A 26,262-nucleotide genomic window follows, 5' to 3' on the forward strand; every position below is an offset into this window, starting at 1 on the left:
AACGCATTTATCGATGACATTGTTTCGCCACTAATTGACGACAAGTGACTGCTAAAAAATGTATTTGTTTTTTAATCATTTATTCAAGAGAATGTAGTATTGTATGATGCTTCTTGAAATAAAAGTCAGAAAGATGTGATGATTTGTTTTTGTAAATATGACTCATCTTATACATATCATGTACATTCTGTATAAGTGTATGATTGAACTTTTCCCGATGGTCTAGTGTTAAAGGGATAGTTCACTTTGAAATAAAATGTTGGTATGTTTTAGCTTACCTCAAGGGCATCCAAGATGTAGGTGTCTTTTTTTCCGCAGTAGTTTCAATTTTGATATTTTTAGGTCAAACCGTTCTTGTCTGTCAGTCATATAATGCAGGTCTATGGTCACTGTCTCAAAGAGCATGCACAGAGTCCAAATTAAAACAATTCCCCATCGTCCAAATTAAACAATTCCCCATCGTAAGTACACATTGATGGCCTAAGACACGAAACGAGCGGTTTGTGTGAGAAAACGAACAGTATTTATATCGTTGTTACCTCTTGTACACAGCCACGTCCAAGTGATCTGAGAGCGCGGGCGGGTATAGACATATACAATAGAAGTCGCCTTGGCTACTGCAGTTCATTGGAACGAAACCGTAGCCAAGGCGACATCTAGTGTATATATCTAGTGTAACCGCTCGTTTCGTGTCTTAGGCCATCAATGTGTACTTACGATGGGGAATTGTTTAATTTGGACGATGGGGAATTGTTTTAATTTGGACTCTGTGCATGCTCTTTGAGACAGTGACCATCGACCTGCATTATATGACTGACAGACAAGAACGGTTTGACCTAAAAATATCAAAATTGAAACTACTGCGGAAAAAAAGACACCTACATCTTGGATGCCCTTGAGGTAAGCTAAAACATACCAAAATTTAATTTCAAAGTGAACTATCCCTTTAAAAAAAAAGGCAATATATTGCAATATCGAATCGCAATCTTGTTGTCATAGAGAAATGGGCTAGTTGTAATTAGCCTAATGACAGAAAGGAAGAGACCACAGTGGAAGCCAGTCAATTATTGCATTATGCTAATATGAACTAAGACCATAATGGCAACTAGCATGGAAAAGAATTATCACTGTTTCCTTCCAAATAACTCTGACTGACATTAAATGTCTCACTGCCATAATGACTGCTCTTCACTTCATTAATCCTGACCAAATCAACATTCTCTTTCCCTTCTTAATCAAGGCCTTAAGTTCAAGTAATCCTGAAGACATAGAGTCAAGCAAAAACCAATTTAACCAGGTGCAAATGCACTCTAATAGCATATAGTAGGCTATTTATTTATTTATTATTGTAAGTCATAGGCTAATTATTCTTTTCTGCGCAAATACATCTCCTGTATATGTAAATTCGAGTCAAAATAGACTGCACGTTATTTGTATAACTCTTTGCAAAACACTATGTCTGCCACAATTATTGTTGTACTGAAATTCAAAAGGATGTTTGTGATATTTTCAATTGATCATGGCTGCAGTAATTAATGAAATGATTAAGTAATGAAGAAGAGCATTATTACCAGGCATATTTCCAGATGGTCCACGTGTGTCTGGACGTCTTAACCCTCTGAGGTCTGAGGGGTTTTTGGGGTCCTTGAGATGTTCTGACATGCCCTGACATTTGTGCTTTTTTCAGTTGCTTATAAACATATTAATGGCAAAGGTATAATTACACTCTATTTAGCACAAACAGGGCTACCATAATATGTGAGCAACATGCATGTACATGTTTGTATTTTTGAGAGAATAATGTTTATGCATGGTTATTGAAAAAACTAAAAACTAAAGTTTCTGAAATAAGGCCACAAAACACATACTAAATACGTGTCAATAAGACTTTTGACTAATTGATGTCTTTGCCTAGAATTTTTTCTTCAAAATGATGTGAAAATCATCCTGCCCTTATCATTCACATAACACAATACATTGATTTAAATCTTGTAAAACACTTTTTGTTTGTAAAGGCAATATGCGCAAGGGGCGTCAACCATTCAACAGCATCATGCATATGTAGTGGTTCACACCTGCAGGAGACAATGGGGCCCGCATACTTAATGAGCCATTCATTCAGGTGTGTCACCTATAGCCACAAGAAAGAATGCAAGAGCAATATATATACAGTATATATATATATATATTAGGGCTGGGGGAATTAACGCGTTAATCTTTGCGATTAATTTGAAATGTTTAACGCGTAAAAAAAAAATAACGCAATTGACGCAGCACTTTTTTTTTTTGCCTCGTTTTAATGATTTCCTGTTGCGTCTGCTATTAAAAAGGCCGAAATATGCCGTCCCGCCCCTCCATGTTCGGCGGTCAGGTTTCATTCTCGGGCAGCTTTCATGAGCGGGTCTTTTCCGCTCGGTATGTGCGTCGCGCTCTGTGCTCCGCGCGCACGCGCGCGTGAGTGTGTGTGTGTGTGTCGGTCGGTCGGCGCGCTCTGTGCTCCGCGCGCGTGCGTGTGTGTGTGTGTGTGTGTGTCGGCTCGCTCTGTCGTTAATGGCCCAGCAGCGGCAAGCTCTCCGTTCCGTGTGTGTGTGTGTGTGTGTGTGTGTGTGTGTGTCGGCGGCTCCTCGTTAACGGCCCAAAGGCTTCAATCATGTACTAAGCAATGGAAAAGTAAAGTCCACTCAAGTAACGTGAAATTTCTCTGTTGACTTCTGTTTGCTGAGCTGGTATAGCCATGCTGGGCAACAATGGTAAAATGACCTGCTCTGATCACATGCTCTGGTAATAATAGCTTTGTAGGACTATATTTTGTTTTAATAATTAATAAAATAATAATAATAATAATAATCTGTTAAATTGATTATGTTGATTGATTATTGAAAAAGAATAATATATTGATATATTGATGTTTAATATTTTAATATAGGGCTATTTTCTGTTCCCTTTTTTTCCTGTGTTGTTTAATTAGGTGATTCTAAGTTTAAATATTGATGATTACAAGCTTGGGGGAAGCGCAATTAATTGCAATTAATTACAGAAATTGTGCAATTAATTAGTTAATTTTTTTTAATCGATTCCCAGCCCTAATATATATATATATATATTCTACCAAATTGGTTCACAGTTGGAAGCATGTCAATTTTTTTTTTTTTCACAAATTTTGCTTGCAAATTGTATAATATCCAAGGAAAACATGTCTATTAATTGTGCAGTTAATTCTCATACTGTATTTTCAGTTTTGGAATATGTATCCTCTCCCCAAATTTGTCAATAATAAAACACAATAAAAATTATTTAAAGAAAATGCTTACATTTACCTTTTAAAATTTGTTTACATCTACCTTGTAAATATATATATTTTTATTAAAAAGGTTACAATTACAACAACAATTGAAGTGTAATCTTTCTTTGTAAAAACTAAAGTATACATTTTATCATACATATTTCAAACTTCGAATATAGCCTACATTGACAAAACATACTATATTTAACATATTAGCAAAAATTGGCAAACAAAAGCTTATTTGAGGTGGCAGATATTTTACAGTAAAAATGTGTAATCTATCCAAAACTAATCAACGAAATGTTGTCTTTCATATGTCTGTAACATAGGTCTTTCGTTTTTATTATAAGGAATATAAATGTTAATTTGCAGTTTAATACGTTGCTTATACAAATACATTTTATTTCAACATATTTCAATCGATTTTACTCAGTATAGCTAAATAGTTTGCTAAAAGCAGATAATTTATTCACACACAGAAACGCAATTCAAATTTAAACCGTCTTTTTGCGAGTTGTGGTAAACAGCGCATCTCTGCGTTCATTCATTCAAAAAGAAACGCGATTTACTTGAGAATGAAAAAAAAAAAACTTACTACATTATTCCATCCGTTGCTCCTCGAAATACCAGCACTTCTGAGGTAAGTTTTCCATTATTATTATTCCTCACAGCGCTGCGAGACAGTGTAGACAACTACACTTATCTGAATAAACTTGATGTGTTTTCTCGAGCTGATATGGGGGCGTTCACAGTTTGTATGGGATCGTCTCAGTCATTTGCGTTTGAATAGCGCGCGCTCTCCGTGGGCGGGGCCGATTATAACGTGATGAGATGAGATGAGCTCGACTGGAATCGCTCTCTTTTAATACAGATTTCACAAGATTAGAATATTTGTTTTTTATATAAATTACTTCATTTAAAAGAAGAAAATTCAAGCTTCATGCCTGTGTGTCTGTATGCCTGTTTGACTGAGTATTCGCTCAGTTATTGTTCATTTTCGGACGCGTTTCAGAATGGACTTCACTGGCAGAGAGAAGGCAGAACTCGCTTCGTGTTTATTTTTCTTTATTTGGCAAAAAGCACAACACTTTGTTTTTATTGTGAGTATACACAAAAATAATACACATTTAACAGAATCGATTGATGTATGAAACTCCTATGGAAAATCAAAGTCAACAGAGTATTTATGAGTTTCTTTTACATTGACAAAAAAAAAGCGAGCTGGTATCGCCGGCGATACCGTAGACCTCAGGGGGTTAAGCTACATTCAGACTGTCAGTCCAAATCCGTTTAAAGCTACATCCATATGTGGTTTGAAATCCTATTCAAATCGCATTACTGGAAATTCGTTTCAGCCTGACCGCTCTAATCTGATCTTTCGTATGGTTTATGTGACTTTCTCACGCCAAGTAAAACGCAAACGTCAGACGTTATAGGAAACATGCTGAAAGTCGCTGCCGAAACAAGACTATGTTTTTCCAAAGTGCCAGATGAGCAGAAAACGACACTATAACAGAGACATGTTTGTAAACCGTAGGAGGCGACAGCATCCGGTTCTGCCGCTGCCTCAGAAGACGCAGTAGACCAGCGGTGGCTACACATTACCATGTTGTAAAATTTAAATAAGACAACATCTCTATTGCAAACCCCTCCATGTTGCAGTTGTATTTTGCGTATTCATACCAACGCAACATCATTTCCATAGAAACCAATGCAGATATTCCAGAAAACGAAAGAGCTGCATGGATACACAAATCAGATCTGAACAGTTGCGATACACAGTGTGGACGTCAATAATTTTACATCAGATTCCAATCAGATACACAAATAATCGGATTTGGACTGACAGTGTGAACGTAGCCTTTGGCTACATCTACATTTGAAAACAGATTCATTTGAAAACGGCGTTTTCGTTTTAAAATTACGTTTCTTGTCCTCAATGAAACGTCGGAAAACAGTTACATCTTACTGCACTCATCTTACTAATAACTCACTGAGATGATACAGAGAGCATGATCATTTTATTAGCCAAATTTCCAACCACTTACTGGAGCATCCAGGTCGCACTCAATCGCTATTCCTTGTGCGGTGTAAAACACAGTTTCATGTTTTTGCCGCATGACAGCAATTGCTAGTCATCTTTGCATGAATGTGATATGAAGACTCTACAATGTAAAATTTGTGTATATATATATATATATATATATATATATATATATATATATAGGTACGTACAATATGCAACACATGACTAAACATGCATCATTTTTCAAATACAATGACAGTGTAGTCAAATACAATGTATTGTACAATGACAAATACAATGTAGTTCACACTACAGCGCACAGCTTTTTCAAATTCTTCAAAAAGTTACATTTTTGCAGGACAAAATCTCTCAGTGGGGACGGGAGGCCAAGATCTAGAGAAAAAGATGCGTTTTCAAATGTTTTTGGATTACTTTAGACGTAGCCTTTGAGGAGTTGCACCATGCAAATTGTTTTTTGACTTTGGCAGTGCCTTTACGCAATTGCGCTGATTTGCATGTTTCTTTTAATGAATTGGGCAATAAAACAATCCAGACAGTGTGGATCAAACATCCATAATTCATTATTTGTGAATTTTCTCTATATTGTTAAGCAAACGATTTTTTTTATGCGACAGTTATCAACTATGTAGCTCATAGTTGATAACTGTCACATGAATGTTTTTCATGCATCATTTGAGGAAGCATAAATAATGGATGCAGGAGATGGAGGTTGCATATTGTGAAGAGGGTAATTCACTGAGAAGATGTTTAATGTGATGAAAAGACCCTCTTCAGGGGACCCATCATTTCACATTCATCTTAAATTTCCAAGAACCCCACATATTTATGTTTTTACTCATGATGTCTTTGCTCGGAATGAGCTGGCCATAATCACCCTGTGACTTAAAAATGTTTATTATAGGTTAGTCAGACATTCATCTTTGTGAGAGCTGTCTGACTTTTGAAAAACAATTGTCTTTGGAAAAATAGTAATTTGAGAAAATGTATCAGTAGTGGCACAGTATCTAGAGGGATGAATTGTGGATCTGCGCTGCAATCGGAAATGGGAGATTATTGCACTGTACAGTAAATCATATGATGTAAATAACAGCCCCCAAAGGTGTGTTATGACTCTGCAATAACAGGTCATTATTCAGTATCATCATCATCATCATCATCATCATCATCATCATCATCACGATTACTCAACTTTTGTTTTTGTTCAAAATTGGAACTTTCTGATGAAGACTAATGCTTTTCATTTACAGTGCTACCCTTTGGAGGGAAACCCTTTAAAAATCCTGAAGATCTGAATTGATGATTCTGGCTTTAATTAGTATAGCCTGTTTTAGTGATCTGATCAATTCTTTACAGGCTATGCTAATCTATGCCAGAATTAGCAATGCATGTGGGATGGACTTACTCTTCGCTTATAGGCATCACTTTGTATTAATAAGTGGTGGGCACGGTGGCACCAGAACAAGTTTTGAAGTGTGTGTGCTTTTGGATGTGCTGATTATGACATTACATAATGATTATGGTTTAATATTAATTATGTCATCCTCGAATATTTTAACCTGAACTTTTGCTGTTTTGCTAAATTGTCTGTGTGATTCATTGATACCAAGATCAGTACATTAGTGAAATGTAAATAAAACTGAAATGTAAATATTAGTAATATATGTTTTATACTTATATATTAAATTAAGAAAGTTGTACTGGTTTGGAACAACATATGGGTGAGTAAAAGATGACAGAATTTTCCTTTTTGGGCGAACTAGCCTTATAAGGATTTTGTTTCTTTCTTGCTCACTGCACATTTTACACCACAAGATAATAAAAGCAAGCGTTTACACCTCACTTACTGAGCAACTATATTCCATACGTTCTGAGAGCCTTGATCTGATTTAGTGTAGGTGTTTGTGTGATTGCCAAAGCAGGATTGTACAATACCACAAATAAGAAGAACAAAGCCAAAATACAAAGACCGTTTCCCAAGAAAGATGTCCAATCCAGTCTACTCATCACCTTGTCGGTTTCCCAAGATTAGATAGTTTTGTCCTCTGACCAGAAACATAACACAAAGAAGACCTCATACAGACAAGAGCTGTGTGTCATCACCTGTCTGATTGTAATCTCCATGCAGTCCTGACTCAATGTTATAGGGCGGCAGAGAACGTTAAAAACTAAATTGGGTCAGCCTTCAGTCCTGATCTAAGAACATTCTTCGTTAACCTGGGGGGGTCAAAGGTCATCAGTTGGTGAATGGCCTTTGGAAACTAATTTAACACAACACTGCACCTTTGGAGAAGTCATTGTCAGGTGTTTGAATTATTTCTACGTATAGTCGGTCAATATCTCTGGCGTCCCTCCAAACTCGTGTCATGCTCCTGTGCACTTGGACATGTTTCCTTACATGTATGTGGACTGGAGTGCGTTTACGTTCTCTGATGTACTTCAAAAAGGGTTTGTCAAAATTTAAAAGGAAAACAATGCCAAGACTCAACGCTTTAAAGTTTCGTTATTCTTCCTTCTTAGGAGCAAAATAATGCATTATTTGTACTGTAAATATGTTCACTTTGCCTTTTATTCCTCTTTTGTAATCTCTCTCGACCAGACTTTGCTCACAACGCTCAGGTGAAATCACCTTGGGAAAAGGTGCCATCGTCCTAATTACTTACCCATGTTTTGTCCTTTTGCGCGATTGACAGGTGATATTAGTAGACGTCCCTCTGTGTGCCTGAACCCCTGTTGGCTTCACAGTCTCATCACATATCAGATCTAGGCAGGGCTCCTGATCTCAGATCAGCATGAAATGTCCACCTCTGCCCGGTCCCAGATTGGCATTTGAGTGGCAGAGCCAAAAGGCCGTGAGTGTCTGTAGGCAGCTGGTATACACCCCTGGCATCCAGGTCCATGAATGTTAATGTAGCGCTGTAAAGCCCACGGGTACCAGATCTCTTCACAGTGGGAACACCTGAATTTACATACCCTGTCAGTCACTTTATTGCCTACTTAAAGGGATAGAGACCTAAGCTGGCGTGGGCTGCAGAAAGAGCAATAACTCTTGTATTTACCTGGGTTTTTCTGGAGTTTTTTAAAAGGAATTTGCATTTCGCTCCAGGGCTTAGGTTGTTAAAGAGGGCTAATATTATCAGAAATGTAATTTCATTGAACTTTTGAGATAAAAGAGTTCACTTAATATTAAAACACCATGATTTCCAGAGCTTAACTTCTTTCCATTTTTTAAAACAGAACTGCAAAACAGCTCTTTCCAAAATCCTCGCATTTCTGAAGAAACCTGAGAACATTAGCACCTTTTCAGTGTTTAGAAATGGCCAGTCATGAGGATTTTAGTACTAAAAAAGTAAGGATAAATTATTATCCTTAAACACTAATGATAAGAGTAAAATATGGGAACGTTTGTCAAACATTGTGCTGTTCCTGGCTTCATATCTACTCTGCGTATCCATTTTAATGATCCACTCTAATGATAAAGTTTCAGCCATTTCAGGGGTGAGATAAGCTGGACATGTTTATGAAAAACTAAATTACTTTGTCACAAAAAAAACTTTAACTAGCATTGCAAGTGGACCACAGTGGGAAAAAAAAGTATAATTTGATTCCTTAAGGAACTGAAAATAAGACCTCATCATTCATGTTTTATCAGTTGTCTGGCACACTATGACTGGCTTTTCAGCTTCAAAGAACCTATCAACATCTTTTCCTCCTGGTTTATACTTCATATTCTGATAATGAAATCGTATCAGTTTTCCTAGTTCATAAAATAATTCCCCAAATTTCTTTTCAGCATTCATGAAGTTGTTAGTGTTTGAGTTTAAACATGTGGCCACTCTTATTCTCTCAGCAGCCAGGTCTCTCTGCAGTCCATTTTATCCTGCTGGAACTGTTTATGCATTCAGAACTAATTAAGGGTTTCATACAGGGACCCATTTATTTGCAATATAAATTCATTTATTTTCCTTTTCAACACCTTCAAAATGTTTTTGCGCTCATTTTATTTCCTGGCAGACCGTTAGTAGATGTCCTGGTGTCTTGATTGGTATAGTTTTCTTTAAAAGTTGTGATGAAATGTCTTGCTGTGTGAAGTCTGGACGTCTGTTTGGACTGTTATGAGCAGATGAGATTTGAGCTGTTGGAGCAGATTAGCCCTATGGCTCTCTGTGTGTGCCTGATTAAAATTGAGATAAGCTAACAGTGTGAACTGTGTGAAGTACACCTGATGATGCCAAAGTTTGATGCACAAAGCAGGACAAATAAAGAGGAATTTGTATTTTATTGGCTTCCACAGTTTGACTTTGGCTTTGTTAGAAATTCAAAATAAAATAAATTGAATTAAAAATGAAAAATAGCGCTTTTTCACCATTGACTCACCTTCATGTCATTCTAAATGTGTGTGACTTTATTGAGAACTGACTAATGTTTAGGATGTTCTTTTTCATGTAGTTGCAACGAATGAGGAGCTCAAGAAGGGATGCACCGATCATGATTTTTCATGTCTGATTCCATTTTATTATTATTATTTATTTATTTTTTACAAACAAATAGGCCGATTCCAGTACCGGTTTCCATTGTTTTATTTTTTAGCAAATTTATTTGTTGTTTATTTGCTCTGTTACAGGCCAAGCTGGCCTTAAACAAAAAAAGTGTCTGTAGTCATTTAAAATTAGAGGCAACCACTTTATTGTGCATTTTATTCACAATCCAAACAAAGATTTTACACACATGTTGCATGAGCAGTTGTTTTTTTATTGAAATTAGATTGTATATTTTCAAGTCTTAAAGCAAAAACAGAATGGTCTGACTTTAGCTCTGTAAAATTGTGCTACATAAAAGCCTATCCTAAAAGTGGCCCATTGTCACATTCAGTTTAGCTTGTCTGTTTCATTTTCATGGACTCATAGTTTGCCTATGGTTTCCTGTTTCCTTTTTTCTCATTTCCCTGCCACTTTTTTTTCACCATGGTTATTGGTTTAACAAGCACATGCCCAGCTCAGAATTGCCTGTGCCTGCAGTGTTCCCACCCAGCCTCCCTCTCCTGCCTCCTCTTCCTGAATCAGTCAGTTTCTATGCCCAGTCTTCGCTGTCTCCCGTCTGCCCCTTGGCTCCTCTTCCTCTCCCTCCCCTCAGTTGTGTGGATCCATCTTGGGCCGGCTGTTATCCAGCTCCACCTGGGCAAGTGTATCCCCTAGCTCCATCTCCAGCTGCTGATCTCGTCACTCCACCTCGGCCCATCGCCCTGACTCCGCCGCCTTGGCTCCTCCGCCTTGGCTCCTCCCTCCCTCCCTCAGCTCCACCTGCGATCATCAGCCTTACGGCTTCACTAGGCTCCCTCATTCTTCCGGCTCCACCTTGGTCGGACGTCACCATCTTTGTGCCACGGACTTCCAAGTCATTCCACAATGCTCCGTCTCTCCACTCTTTCAGCTCTGTCTGGCTCCACGCTCCCTCCTGTTCCACTGCAGCCCTCGGTTGCTCTGGCTCCACTTCAGCCCTCTGGTACCCGTTTCCACTTCGAGGGATCGTTGCTACGGCTCTGTGGTGGCCTCTGAAGACTACAGTGTAATTTTCTCCCATCAGCTCTCCGTCTGCGCCCAGGGCTCCATCTCCATTGTCATCATCTCTGTCGGTCATCCCCCGGGTGTGGTCAGCCAAGTTTCCATCATGGCTCCTCCCTCCTTCCACTCCCCCATGGACATCGTTCCTTGGTTTTGTAGAAAGCCTTTCTTTAAAGTGAATTTCGTTTTGTATAAATTGTATATTAATAAAAAAAATAATAATTATCAACCAATTGCAACCAAATATAGCAGACAATATAATCATGACATGGAGGCGCCAGCACCATACACTGAGTTTCGGTTAATTTATGATGAGATGCGCTCCAGTTCACGTGCAATGTTAGTCATAGAAAACATGAGACATGAGAACAGACATGAGAAATATAGGCTATCTATAGAAAGCTTGAAATGTCTTTAAACGAAATAATTCAAAACAAAAAGAAATAGGCTACTCTCTGATTATGTAATCCATTATGTGCATTTCTCTCTATAGGGGCATTCACTACGGAGATGGCGATCGTCAACTTCATCTTTGCAGCCGACACTGACACAGAAAACACTCGTTTATTAATAAAAATCATATATATAATTGCGCAGCTCCCCCTGTCAATGATCTAACACCCCCTCAGCATCTGCTTTGAAAATTATCTGGCACCGACCCTGGAAACAGACTGAAGTAATTTTTTGCTGAATCGTCTCAGCTGTAGTTATTTTCTACAAACATTGCTCATAATTTCTCTTAAAAACACTTTCAGCACTTATCTCAGCTTAATCAGGTTGCTTGTTCAGCTCTGACTGTAAACCTTGCTAACCTGAGCAGTGTTGACAGACTCTAGAGTTTATCAGAAGTGAATGAAGGAGAGAACGTTCTAGCTGTGAGTGCATCCTTCAGCACTTTGAGGAATGGCTTGTAATTTCCAAGGGCAGAGTCATTACAGTAGTCCTGGTTGTCTGGGTTTTATAGACCCAGGAATAACCCCACACAAGATGGAGGAAGTCTCCCATCAGCAAAAGCTGTGCTGTGGTAGTCAGCATTTGTGCAGCATTTGACATCTCCAATGTCTTCAGGAAGTCTATGTGTGTGCGAACATAGATGCCCAAATCCCACAGCTAACTGTTAGTTTGTTTGGTTGTAGAGTTTATGGCAGCGAATTGATCACATTATAGCCCATGACTTATTTAAGGAAATGTAAGGAACACTGTAAAAAATGTCTAACCTCTCCAAGTCAAAATTTTCTAGTGACTGGTCACATCTACATTTTTTAATTGGCCCAAGTGCAATTCTTGTTGCAATAGTCTGTTAACATTGGCTCAATGAGAAATAATGAGTCAGACTAATTGAAAAATTTAGATGTTATCAGTCACTAGAAATGTTTGACTTGGGGATGTCATTTTTTTTCACAGTGAAGGAAAACAGATAATATAATTTAATCAATTTATTTGATTTGTCTTGATTCTGAATGTTCACCATTTCTGAATTTTTTAAGTAAACTCACAGGTTAAGGTGTGCTCACATTTGCCATTCTTCAGCAAAATGTTGGAATTTTGTATGTGCAACGCAATGTCAAAATAAACATCTAAAGCTACTCTGTCAGCAACGGTCCATTAGGTGAAATTCGTCATTGCACCAATTCCCATTAAAATAAATGGATTTTGTATGCGAAATTTCACAGAACAACGGTAAATGTCCTGCATAGCCATTATATTGAATTCATAGTAAATTATCTACATTTTTAGCTTAAACTTGCCAAAACTTTTATCTTACCTACATTTTAAAGTGACCAGTTCATTTCATTTTAGTGTTTTTGAAAGACATTATATCACAATAATAGGCCAAAGTGAATAGAATTAATTTAAATAATGACCTCCATGAACTGTTATGATTGTTGGCAGCTTAAACTCCATACACTTACACTTTACATATGCAGAAAATGGAATGCCATTTTTCTTTTAAACTTTATTAAATGTGGTGAGAATCTATCCCAGATAAACTCCATATGGTTTTAGTGATCCAATCATGATCAGATCACAATGCGTCTTATATGCATTTCACCTATGATCAGATCACTGAAAATTGATAATGGTCAGTATAAAGAGGAATATACAGGAATATTCTGCTTGTTGATATCTAGTTAACCTGCTAATGAGTGCCTTTCAAAAATGTGATGCCAAACTTTGGCAAATCCTTTTCCTCCCTTCAAAGTGTTCTGTACTGTTTGTGTTTCTAATTGACCATGCAAGAGTTTCTTGTTCTTACTAACTTCGAACTGGCGAGTTCATCTTACAGTATGTGTTTTTCTCTCAATTAAGGGCCAAATAAGGAGAAGAAAAATACAGCTGGTTAATGTTGGGGAGGAGAGGAGGAGAGAGAGAGTGAGTGATCGTCTGTTATAGTGGACCACAGAGATTCTGTGTGTGCCAGACTCTTTGGCTTTCCATCGTCATATAGCCTGACAAATACTTCACACCTGCAGTGAATACTGCACAGAGTCAATCATCAGTCTTTTAAGAAGGAACAAAACAGAAAGTTTCTGCTGTAGCCTCTGCTTTCATTTATTTGAAAAGGAATCAGATCCCTTTCATAAGTCAGTGTGAAGTGTAAATAGGACGAGAAGGGAAACCTTTAAAGAACATTCTAGAGGCATGACATGGCACATTATAAAGCATTATATCTCCATTCTTGGAAAGTGTGGAAAGTTTGAAAATCTGAAACGTAAAAGGAAATGTGAAATTGACCAGCAAATACTGGCCAAACACCTGACAAATACTTTGAGTGGATAAGAGACAATTGTGCCTGAGTAATGGAGCAGTTCCAGGCATTCTTGTGCTTTGCAGGAACCAAGACCAAATTCTAGCATTTGCCACTATCAAAACAAATGTCATATTGGTCTATATTTTGTTCATTAATTTGTATGAATAATTATGTAACTATTACAGTTTAAAGTCCTCTAATACTTTTGTTTTGGCATACTATAATGAAAAACTCGTGATATCAACCAGTTCCTATTGAAATTAGACAAGCTCGACAAAAATAAAAGCAGATAAATTATTTGTACATTTCTTGAATTTAATGACAATAATAGTTATAATAATAGGGATGTCCCGATACCACTTTTTCACTTCCGATACGATACCGATGTCGCAGCTTTGGCTATTTGCCGATACCGATATCAATCCGATATTTTTATTTTATTCTTGAACTAATACTACTAATAATAAAATATATGGAAGCACTTTACTCAATTAGCCACATAAAAACATCTCACTCAAATGGAGAACAAATACTTCTCCAGTATATAGTCCACAACAACAGCTGATAATGAAAGACTGCCACCCTTTATTCAAAAGACCTTGAGATATGTTTGGTAACCTGAATGAATTTAAAATTAATTTGCTATATTTTAGATCAATATATTTGTTTCCTTAAAATTTTAATTAACTTTAACTTTATTCTCATCTGAATTATAAATAATTTATTTCTGTATAAAATAATACTACTTTTAAAAACACATTTGATTTTCTTTTTTAATCAATGTAGAATGTGTAAATTAAAAATAAACAGATTAGTCTGTTTTAGGACAATAAATGAAAACCAATGCAATATGATGAATGTCCAAAAGATGAGATAATTTTTGCTTTTAAACAGCGTGTGTGTGTCTGTGTGTGTGTGATTTTGGTTGGGTGGCAGTTACAGTTTGACAAGAGTTTACAGTTTGACAAAAGCACAATGTTGTGTTTTACACAAATATAAGTAGGCTAAACACTTTTTGCAGTTTTAATGATGTCCTGTATGAAAATGACGGAGTATGTTTTTATGTTTCCACTGTTCGATCGCGCCCGTGCCTCTCTCTCTCTGACACACACACACATACAGCATTGCAATCTTGACATCGCAGCCTGTTCATTTTGCTGCATTCACACCAAACGCGAATACAGCGTCAAATTCGCGTCTATCGCGTCTAGTTCGATGATTGAACAGTTTGAATCCATTCAGGCGTCCAAAGCGAATAGGACTAATGGTAAAGCGAGCATTTGAAGCGATATAGACGCGCGTTCAGAGCTAAGGCGGGGCTACAGATTAGGTGTCCCTAAAGAACCCGCATATGTCTATGCGCGTATCTAACAGTATCGTTAGTTCCGTATTACATTAAATAATGTGCACGTGAGTTTTATTTATTTTTACACCGTGTATTCTCTGTGTAAATCCATGCACCGAACGTACGTTCAGTACGAATACATGAACCGTTCCACCCCTAATAGGTATCGTTTTTTCTCCCCTCCGATATCCGATCTAGCGTTTTGGGCCAGTATCGGCACGATACCGATGCCGTGGATCGGATCGGGACATCCCTGATAATAATTATTATTAAACACAACAATAATAATATAATAATTCATATTAAAAATCATTCACATTTTTAAAAAGCAGATGTTAAAGGACAATTCCGGTATTTAACACTTTGAGTCTATTTTGTAGCTTGTTTTGGATGAACAAGAGTGGTGGACAAATAAATTGACAATGGTTCCTGTCTCGACTTTTTTACTATTTTAGAATTGCCCATGACCGCTTTAGAATGGGAGTCTATGGCCATGCACAAACATGTCCTTAAAACAACCCTTAACGTTCGTTTTCAAAACTGTTCAACTCACTGAGTGGTTAGTGGTGTTCGTTGATGATTAAAAACAAATATATCGGCGCAATGTATGATTTCAATCCGTTTATTTTTCTATAGTGGAACTATTTTTTCAGATACCCCACAACCGCGTATAAACTTCCGCTCTTCCGCAACTTCCGTTGCTCTGCTCACGCTAGCCTTCTGAGAGACAGAGAACCGAGCGAAAAGACTGAAAAGACTACAACCAAATGTAAACAGCCCCCTTTCCGTTTCCGGTAGCGCAGTAATATCAACGAGCAATGAGTCCTCCAACGGAAATCAATGGGATTTTACATAATGCCAAATAAAACACGACAGAAACTGTATTTCGCTACGCTACTTGTTTTGGAACATCAACGAACACCACTAACCACTCGGTGAGTTGCACAGTTTTGAAAACGAACGTTAAGGGTTGTTTTAAGGGCATGTTTGTGCATGGCCATAGACTCCCATTCTAAAGCGGTCATGGGCAATTCTAAAATAGTCAAAAAGTCGAGACAGGAACCATTGTCAAAATTTCTTTGTCCACCACTCTTGTTCATCCAAAACAAACTACAAAATAGACTCAAAGTGTTAAATACCGGAATTGTCCTTTAAGCACATTTTTTGTTAAATTTTCAGTAAAGAATTTTTACTGTATTTTTTATAGTAATTGTAATTTGAGCTTTGAGCTGCATTTTATGCATGGAAGGTGCTAAAGAAATAAAATTATTACAAATTATGTAAACTGACCAGCCATGATTAACTGTTTTATGTGATCTAAATCTTAAATCGCTGATACAGCAATAATAGATCAGTGTACAGTAGGTTGATTGTATGAACAACTCACGTCTGTGTTTCGGATTTCTGTCCAAAGATAATGAGTTGGTTACCGATCATTTTACATTTTACATTTTACCGATTTCTGCCAGATCTTGGCATTGTAAAACAGCAGACGCTGTTTCTGACCAATGTGAGGATAACACAAAAATCACAGATTTTTAGGGAACTGCAATGAAGAATAAGGTTGCAGCCCCCACTAAATAGAGTCTAGTAATGTCTATGACCTTATGTGTTTATTTTTGAGGATGCATGTGTATTTTTGAGGACGTATTTGCACCCCATTGAATTCATCCCTTAAGCATGAAAAATGTCATCTTCTGTCACCTGTAGGTTGGCTGCCTGTCCTCTAAAAAAAGCATTGTGGGTAATTTAGAATCCATGGCAGTAAATGACGGGCATGATCATATGTCACTGGGCAAAGAGTGTGGTTATAAAACACTTACAAGTGTAGAGACACACAGCATTGCTGCTTAGTAACCCCGTTTGTTGTTTGAATTTTTCCATTCAGAAGGAATGGCTAAAGTCAGCGGTGGCAATCAATCATGCCTGGTAATATAACAGTCTCTTAAAAGTCTTTTCATTGCCGTTTCTCCTTTATACAGATTGCCACAATCTGTCAGTTTGTTGGAGAACTGTTCCTACACAGTTATACCTCCTTGAAACCTTTAGTGAGTCAGATTAGTAGCTTTGAACCAGGCAATAATGGTTACATACTGATGCAGCTCTGATCTAAATGAAGCTTTTCATTTCTTTTTCATCTAATTTCACACTTCCACTGTTATTTGAGACTGCTTCGAAATAGTCCAACATGAGATCCGAGCAGGGGAGGAGAAAATAATTGTTATTACAAAATAAACAGCGACACCCGTGGGTAAAGTTACAGCAGGAGGCTTGCCTCCCCTGGGCCCATTGACTTTTAACAGACCCCCTAATGTGTGCACCGGGTTTGGTGGGGGGTAATTGAGAATGAATCACATGAGAGGAGACAACGTCTCCATCGCGCTACAATTCAGGGTTTCCGCGGGGTTGTAAAAGGTAGTAAATTAAATTATGCCAAATTAAGGCCAGTAAAAAGTAGTAAAAAGTAATAAACGTCATCTGACGAGGTAGTACATTTTCGAAGCCCCATCTAACTGGGTCTATATCATGGGTGTCCAAACTTCGGTTTTTATTGGCCCGCAGCCAGGCGAGCAAAAGCGCGCATGCAAACCGTGTAGCGAGCGCACGGCAGAGAGGGAGAGACCTTGCGTGTGTGTGTGTGTGTGTCTCTCTCTCTCTCTCTCTCTCTCTCTCTCTCTCTCTCTCTCTCTCTCTCTCTCTCTCATGCAGTGGTGACACGTTCACATAAACGGCACCTAAACGCTGTAAAAAAAAATATTATGACATTTTAATTGTTTATTAATAAACAAGTGTTTCTGTGTCAGCTGCAAAGATGAAGTTGACACTGACTCGCGATCTTTGCAGTAGTGAACGCGCCGGAGAAAAATGCATTTCTTACGGATTAGCCTATAGCCTACTTTTATTTAGTTTTGAATGGTTCTGATTAAAAGTAGAAATTTCAAGCTTTCTGTAGATAATAGATATAGGATATTTCTAATTTGTTTAGGTCTGTGAGGCGAGTAGCCTAGGCTACCTATACGCTGAGTTTCGGTTCATGTCTGAACGTGTTGTGATTATACAAAATAATGAAACATGGATTAAAATTAAGATAAAATTAATACAAAACGAAATTCGTTTCAAAGAGAGGCTTTGTGTTTTCTGTTTGATGTCTCAGTGAAAGTTTTAAAAGCATCCTTAATGGAGAACGAATGGTTAGGCTACATAACATGTTTTTTTCCTCAAATGCAAACACGAAAAAAGACAAAATACTTTTTAAAAAGACAATTTTTTGGGGGAAAATATGGATTTATAGCTTTTGAAAAAAAATATGGATGGATTAATAGCGTTTTGGAAAAAAATATAGTTGGATTTATAGTAGGGATGCACCGATCCACATTTTTTCACTTCCGATCCGATCCCGATACCTGAATTTGGATATCGGCCGATACCGATACTATTCCGATACCAGAGCTGTGTTTGCTTTAATATTATTATTATCATTATTGTTTATTTTATATGATGCTGAAATAAACTCCTCTCAACAGGCAAGTATGATATGTAGGCCTACATATTTATGCATGTATGGTAAGTATAAGGTCAGAAAATGAAGTCAGAAAAACAGTAAATCCTGTTAACAGGAAAAATCCCATTCTGAAAACAAATATGCAACTGTAGGTCATGTCAATATTTATTACATTCCCAAAATGTCAAATACTTGAGTCTTGAAATATAAGAAAATTGCAAGTGTAAACATCTTACACACACACACACAATCTAAAGGGTGATCCTCGCTCCGATGCTGTAACTCTCTCGATGAATGCTCGATCAACATCAGCCATGTGCAAACAGACAAGCGGATTTCGCCTCAGACGCGCGTCAATTTCGCTTCAAACTTTTGCTTTTTACGAGCGTCAATTTCGCTCTGGGCGCGCGAATGGATTCAAAATATTCAAGCGTCCAACTAGACGCGGCAGACGCGAATTTGACGCGCTATTCGCGTTTGGTGTGAACGCACAGTAACGTGGTGCTTTTTTAAATGTTTGATTGCATTCGTTGTGTTGTACGACGCGAGGGAGCTTCAACGAGCTCTGAATTACGGCTTTGCAAACATTGCATTTTGCTGTCTTGCTCTGCGGTGTTTCCAGTGTGAAGAATTTCCACACAGCGGCCGCAAACTGCGGAATGGATTTCCTGAGCGGTGGCGTGTCTCATAACTCTGTGTCTCATTGAGCCGCGCCTCCGTTCAGGAAATCCATTCCGCAGTTTGCAGCCAGCTAGCAGACTAGCCGGCGGGAATCACTTTTGGAGTCATTTCAGCAGACAACGTTAAAGCGCAGACATGACTCAAGGATATCGGATATCTCCGCAGGTTGGATCGGGAAAATCCGATACGTGAATTACGCTGGTATCGGTCCCGATACCGATACTGGATCGGATCGGCCCCATCCCTAATTTATAGCGTTTTGAAAAAAATGTGGATGGATTAATAGCGTTTTGGAAAAAAATATGGATGGATTTATAGCGTTTTGGAAAAAAATCTGGATGGATTTATAGCGTTTTGAAAAAAAATATGGATGGATTTATAGCGTTTTGAAAAAAAATCTGGATGGATTAATAGCGTTTTGAAAAAAAATCTGGATGGATTTATAGCGTTTTGGAAAAAAATATGGATGGATTTATTGCGTTTTGGGAAAAAATATGGATGGATTTATAGCGTTTTTATAGCCAGGTTGTAAAAATACAGTATTGTGTATTGTGTCAATATGTCACCTCTAGTGTGTGGCCCGGCCCTTTGTTTATTTTTCTGTATTTGGCCCTCACTAAAAAAAGTTATAATTGCCTCATTAAATTGTGATTAAATATGTTATTAATTCATTTTGGAAAGATATTTCATGTCTTTACTTGTCACTTTACTTAACACTTAACACTGCTACAGTTGAAGTTTGAAGCCGTGTTGGTTGTAAAAATATTGTGATGGTAGTAAAATAGGTGGTAAAAAGGTAGTAAATTCAGTTTAAGAATATCTGTCTAAACCCTGCAATTGGATATGATTGGTTCGTGCGATAAATCCATCCTCTAGTTTTCATCCGCGTTCTCCAATCGGCCTTAATGAAGACAATGATACCATTAATGGGAAGACTATTTAAAAAGTAAAGAAACAACTCAGCCATTTAGATATCAACACTTTGTCACGTCAAAAAAAAAGTCACGTGTACAAGCTTGATGACTGCTGAAATAAGTTGACAATTAAAAAGAAAAGCAGAACATTAGTTCACAAAAAAAGTAAATTGCTACTGCCTTTAGTTATTGCAATAAATGTAAAACGGTGTAAAAACACTAACTTGATTAAATTTATACTTGTTTTTAGTTAGTGTAAAAATACAAAATAGAATTGTATTTGGTCTCTCGCTTTTATGTAATTTCTCTCCGCTGGATCTGAGCTAGTATAAATGACTTTGCTATCATCATATTCAATTCTTTCCGCAGTTCTCCGTTGCATATTGATTGTGTCCGACAGGACTGATTAATGACAGTTAATTTGCTTAGTGACATGTGTATATCATTCCTTTTGGGTCTTGTAATTTACATCTCCTCGACAGTCTCTTAAGCTATTAATCTCAAGTCTATGAGCCATTTCTATGACCCCACTGTTTAGCTCGGACTCATATTAATAAATCAGATGCTCACGTCTAAACCGTGGCTCTGGATGTTGATGGATCACCCATCATGATGTATGGTAGTAGTATGTTCCTGCCTGGCTGAAGTAGATGTGTGTTTGCTTGGGTCCCAGTGTCATTTTTACTGATGGCTTGTGAGCGTTTCATCTCTGGCACCCTACCAGACGGCATATGAAACAGAGCATGTTGTGCAGCACTCTGAGAGCGGAGAGAAACATCTCCAACGGAGCCGATGATTGTGTCCCTGAAAACTGTATGTCCAATGTGGTGTTGAATGGAGGCCTGAAAGGATTCCAGATAGGCTTTAATCTTGCTTTCACTAAAGTCTTTAAAGGCTTTAGACATACATTTCAAGTTGTTTGCTAGTGCTGTTATAAAAAAAATATAAAAAAACAAGCACAAAATCTGAAATCCTCTGAACTCTGAGGAGGTAGTCTTATCATGACATAGTTTATACAGTGTATACATGTATACACACATATATCATACGAAGGTTTAGGGTTGGTAAGATTTTTAAATAAATGTTTTACAAGAGATCTCTTGTATGCTCAACAAGGCTTCACTTATTTGATCAATTATACAGTAAACAGTATTTTTTTTATTTTAAAATTATTCATTCCTGTAATGGCAAAGCTGAATTTTCAGCATCATTACTCCAGTTTTCATTGTCACATGATCCTTCAGAAATCATTCTAATATGCTGATTTGTTAAGATTATTATTATCATTGTTGAAAACGGTTGTGCTGCTTAATATTTTAGTGGAAAGTCATACATTTTTAGGATTGTCCGATGAAAAGAACATTTAAAAAAATATATATATATTTTTAGAAAATATTTGAAATGTAAAAGTCTTTACTGTCACTTTTGAACAATTTAGGGCCAGATTTACTAACAGCTTGCACCAGCGCAAACCCTCTTTTGGCATTAAAAACTACTGTCAGGATTTACTAAAGACTAGTTTAAAGACTAAATTAGCGCTGAAAAGGCGTGGACAGTTATTTTTGCACCTGACCTTATTGCAAAATTTATGGGAGGAGAGTATTTAAACGAATCATGCAAGGTGATCAGGGCCTGAATTTCATTTTGGAAAATGGGGGGGAAATCCCCCCTTAGGTGATTCTTATGGGGGGGAATTTTTTATTTGAGGGGGGAGTTTAGACTTTTTTTTTTAAATTACATTTATCTTGCCTAAATGTGGGCTCACTCATTGCATTTTTACAATGGGGTAATTTTGTTCTTAAGAATTTACACAACTCAAGGAAGCTTGATTTCAATCTTTGAATTAAATTGAAAAAAGTAGCACAAATAAATACAATAGAATAAAGATCCCAATAAAGAGAAATAAAGAGAGAAGTTTTTGCTTAGGTCTAACACTAGTATTCAGAAATACAGAGACTGAATAAAGTAATCAAATGTAAAATAACACTGGGTAGTATTTTAGTCCTGACTAAATTAAATACATAGGCTATTAATCCTGATTCCTTAAAATGAAAGCTATGTTTTGTTGTTTTGACAACCAAATGAATGACAGACACATATGGCTGCTGTCCCTTTAAGAGCTAGTGCACGGATTCTGTTTTCATTATACGGTCACGTGCGATTTATGCTTAAGCCGTAACCGACTGTGTTTAGAGGATACTCACCAAGACCGAAATTGACATAATTTTCGCATGTTTTTGACTGTTAAAGCGATATAATCCATGAAAAATTACTTTGGTTACCCGCGAGCTGTGTGTGAGGCGGCTTTACTCTATGTATGTGTGCAGAGAAACATCTCTCAGACGCACGTACCGAAGAGTTTAAAATCGCATGAATGCTTAAACTGGTAAGACTTAAAAAGACGTGCAAATGGTAAACTTTAGTTACTCATGATGCAATGCTGGCCCGATTACGCAAGTGACAACTCCGTCTATCCCGACTCCCGAAACGCGAGAGTGTATTATCGCCTTCAGCGCTTAACGAGCTGATAGAAGACGCAGCACCGCTGAATCACTCGCGCGGTTTGAGAAATTGCGTCTCGCAAACAGTTTTAAAATGACTGATATGATTTTATAATCTGTGTGGATTAATTTACTAATACAATTTACAGGCTAAAGTGAATCAATGTTTGCGGGAATTTCCCGCATTATAAGTGGGAGACCTGCGGGAATTATTAAAATTATGCGCAATACCCGCAATCCCGCGCTGAAATTCAAGCCCTGGTGATTTACTAACGTTTGAAGAAAAAAAAACGCCCCAAAAAAGCATGTCTCAAACCAGATGCTAATTGGTACAGTAGATTGTATTGATCATTATGGAAATGATCCGGCTGCGTCTGTGTTCTTTAATTTGCGTGTTGTCAGAACTTTCCACTCCCATCAGCACTTTTTTGGAATTGTGCTCTCACGCTAAGTTGCCCTGTTTAGTAAATCTGGCCCGTAATGTATCCTTGCTGAATTATTATTATTTATTTTTTTTAGTTTTGTGAAAAGTTTTTTTTCTGTGGCAACCACACATATAGTATATTTATAGTACTATTTTTCAATAATTGAAAACATTAATAATTATTTTATATATTGGTTTGAAGCACCACAGGACAGTGCTTTATCTTTTTGACTGTTCGTGACTTTTGCACTGTTTTGAGGGACAGCTAGCATTAGCATTCTTTGCTGCTGCTAAACCTCACAGGCGCCTCCTAATCATAATTCTGTGATGGTCTCAATGTTAATTTGCCTCATTACTTGACACAACTGTCTCACTTCCATTAGAGGCACTCTAGGCGTCTGCCAGCATGTCACAGTGTCTCATTAGATTTCAATGGTGTCTGTTTAATCTATCAATCTTGTTCATCAATAGCCCTTCTTCACTGCAGGTGGATGAGCAGAGGTCAGAGGCTGGTGTTGTGTCGAATATCATTTCATTAGAAATGTTTGCATATTTATTATTTTGGGTCAGTGCCCAATTGGAATATGGGAACGAGATGTGGACATTCCTGTCGGCTGCTGAGCTGCTAAAAAGCACAGCTTGTAGTTAAAAATTGTCACACTTTAGGGTCCAATTCTCACTATTAACTAACAATTAACTACGACTTTTGCCTCAATAAACTCAGAATTACTGCTAATTAATAGTTAGTAAAGTAGTTGTTAAGTTTAGGTATTGGGTAGATTTAAGTGATGTAGAATATGGATATGCAGAATAAGGCATTAATATATGCTTTATAAGTACTAATAAAGAGCCAATATCCTAGTAATACGCATGCTAATAAGCAAGTTAATAGTGAGAATTGGATGTTAAACTAAAGTGTTACCAAAAATTATTTTGGATAAAGTGGTTTTTGCATCAAAATATGGATTTTGTTTTCTTTGCAGCTCTTTTGGCTTTGTTGTACTACTTAAGTAAATCGCAAAATGAATATCCATATGTCATACTGTATATTATAGGTGTATAATACCTATATTCATTTATATTACTTAAATATTTTTTTGTTTGTTTTATTTAGACAGAATATTATAGAATTTTAATATTGGCCATAGTATTGGCTTTAATATTGGCTTATCGTTATCACTCAGAATTTTTGTATCATTACATATCCTATTTGACAGACAAATTGCTTGGAAACTTACCATGCTGTGCTTGGCCATTAGCTTTGACCAGCTAATGGCCATAAATTACCAATGTTTAGCCATCTAAAACCACTGGATGCAGGTATAAGCTGGATTTCCCAAGCTTTGAGGTTCAGCTGCACAATTAATCGTTAAAATATCCTGAACTCGATTCAAACACCCACGCAATCTTATTCTTAATGACAACGATTCACCTGTGTTTATTAAACCTTTGACAATTCCAATGAAAGTTTATTGTTTGGATATAAACACTGATGTCTAAGGTAGCTATCAAAATAGAGTAAATCACCTTTTGAAAAGTAACTTGATGCTTCAAACGAAGATTGTAACAATTACATCGCAATGACCAGTAGGTGGCGACAATGGACTGTTAAATAATGTATTTGTCATTGAATCATTCATTCAAGAGATTCATTCGAAAACATGATTCATCCAGAAATGAAACAAGTAAAGACTTGAAGCGGCGCTGCACATGCCGATCGATGTATGACATCAAAGTACCGCAAGAGAAATTCAAAGGAATATGGAGCCGTCTGCCCTCTAATCACTCTTGCGGTACTTTTATGTCATCGATCAGTCTGCGCAGTGCCGCTTCGAGTCCAACACACCTTTTATGAGGGGGTCATTGAATCATTCATTCAAACCAATAAAAAAAAAAGCAAATTAAATTTTTTTTTAAATACACTGCAGCAATTCAGAATCATGGGAGAACAGTGATCTCTGTAAAAAAAACAAAAAAAACATATTGTCAGTTTATTCAGAATTGTGCAGCTCTACTTTGAAGAAGACAAGCCAGTTAGTACTACCGTATACACTGACAGTGGCCAGTTTGATGCTTTCTTATGTCAGTTACACATACCCGAATGAGTACTTAAGAAAGATAAGATTCTAATATTAATAATGTCTCTCTCCTGAATCTGTTGAACAAGAAACAGATCTTTTAGAAGTGTGTATTCACCTTCAAATAAGTCCTGTTGGCTCTGAATATTGTCAATGTTAAATAAAAGGATTTGGACGGATGAAACCTCATATTCTATTATTTATATGTTTCATTCACCGTATAATAAGGAAATCCTTTGAAGGAATGTGTCTGAGGAGGAACCGTTCCATACAGTTTTTGAAGACCGCAGCATATTTTTCTCTTTCTTTCTTTCTCTCTCTCTCTCTCTCTCTCTCTCTCTCTCTCTCTCTCTCTCTCTCTCTCTGTAGCGAACACTTGCTCGTTCTCTTTGTGCTGACAGGAAACAACGGATTTGGATTCTTGTTAATGAACAGTGATGGAAAGAAAAAGACAGCGTGAAAGAGGAATCAGGCACTTCATAATGTTAGGTTTAATGGAAACGCAATGTTCCACTAATTAAAAAAGGAAACTGATGCAGAAGATGTGTAATGTACATTTGGGTTCAGGTTTCCCATTTGATTTTGTGTAGGGAATTCAGGGTGAATCGCAATGAGCTGTCACCATATTTCAGACCATCATGAAGCCTTTGCCTTGTGTTTTTTTAGATTCATTTGAGAGTGTGGGCCTAGAGAGAGTAAAAAGAAAGAAAATCTGAATGCATTTAAATTAATACAGTACCGTTCAAAACTTTGGGATGAATACAATTCTTTTTATACATATATATATAACTTTCAGGCCTCACACAGCAACTCTGCCTCAGCCAATCACTGCCCTGTCATAATGAACATCTTAAACAACCCTGAGGTGTCTTGAGTAATTGCTTGACACATGATGATCTGTAGGGTAATCTCAAACACAGCATCTATGTCACATCCAGATGGTTTTTCTCGTAGCACCTACCATAAACACCATCCCTCCCTTCACAGTCAGCCGATATTTCTGCGATGATTAATGATTACTGCCCTGCAGGAACAAGCTATCATCTAAGGAAAATGGATGGACTGGTTGTTAAAGAATATGAAAATACATTAAAATATGCATTAGCACACTGTCAGGCAAAGACTTCGCCTGCAGCCACAAGCTGTGTAAAAATGTGTGTTTTTGCTCCATGTAGGG

General features: G+C 37.3%; 1 protein-coding gene across 4 annotated transcripts in view; it reads left to right on the forward strand.

Annotated features, from left to right (window-relative positions):
- chrm3a (cholinergic receptor, muscarinic 3a) overlaps positions 1-26,262 on the forward strand; it is a 118,659-nt gene that overhangs the window by 54,702 nt on the left and 37,695 nt on the right. For 2 of the 4 annotated variants that reach the window (XM_082144108.1, XM_082144110.1), the window contains exon 3: positions 13,199-13,261. The exons of the other annotated variants lie outside the window; for them this stretch is intronic. In XM_082144108.1, the coding sequence (XP_082000234.1) occupies positions 13,233-13,261 (29 nt within the window). In that variant the 5' untranslated portion in view covers positions 13,199-13,232. The remainder of the gene's footprint in view (positions 1-13,198; positions 13,262-26,262) is intronic. 4 annotated transcript variants of the gene reach the window in all.

This window comes from Leuciscus leuciscus (assembly GCF_965113295.1).
Source record: "Leuciscus leuciscus genome assembly, chromosome: 17".
NCBI classification, from domain to species: domain Eukaryota; kingdom Metazoa; phylum Chordata; class Actinopteri; order Cypriniformes; family Leuciscidae; genus Leuciscus; species Leuciscus leuciscus.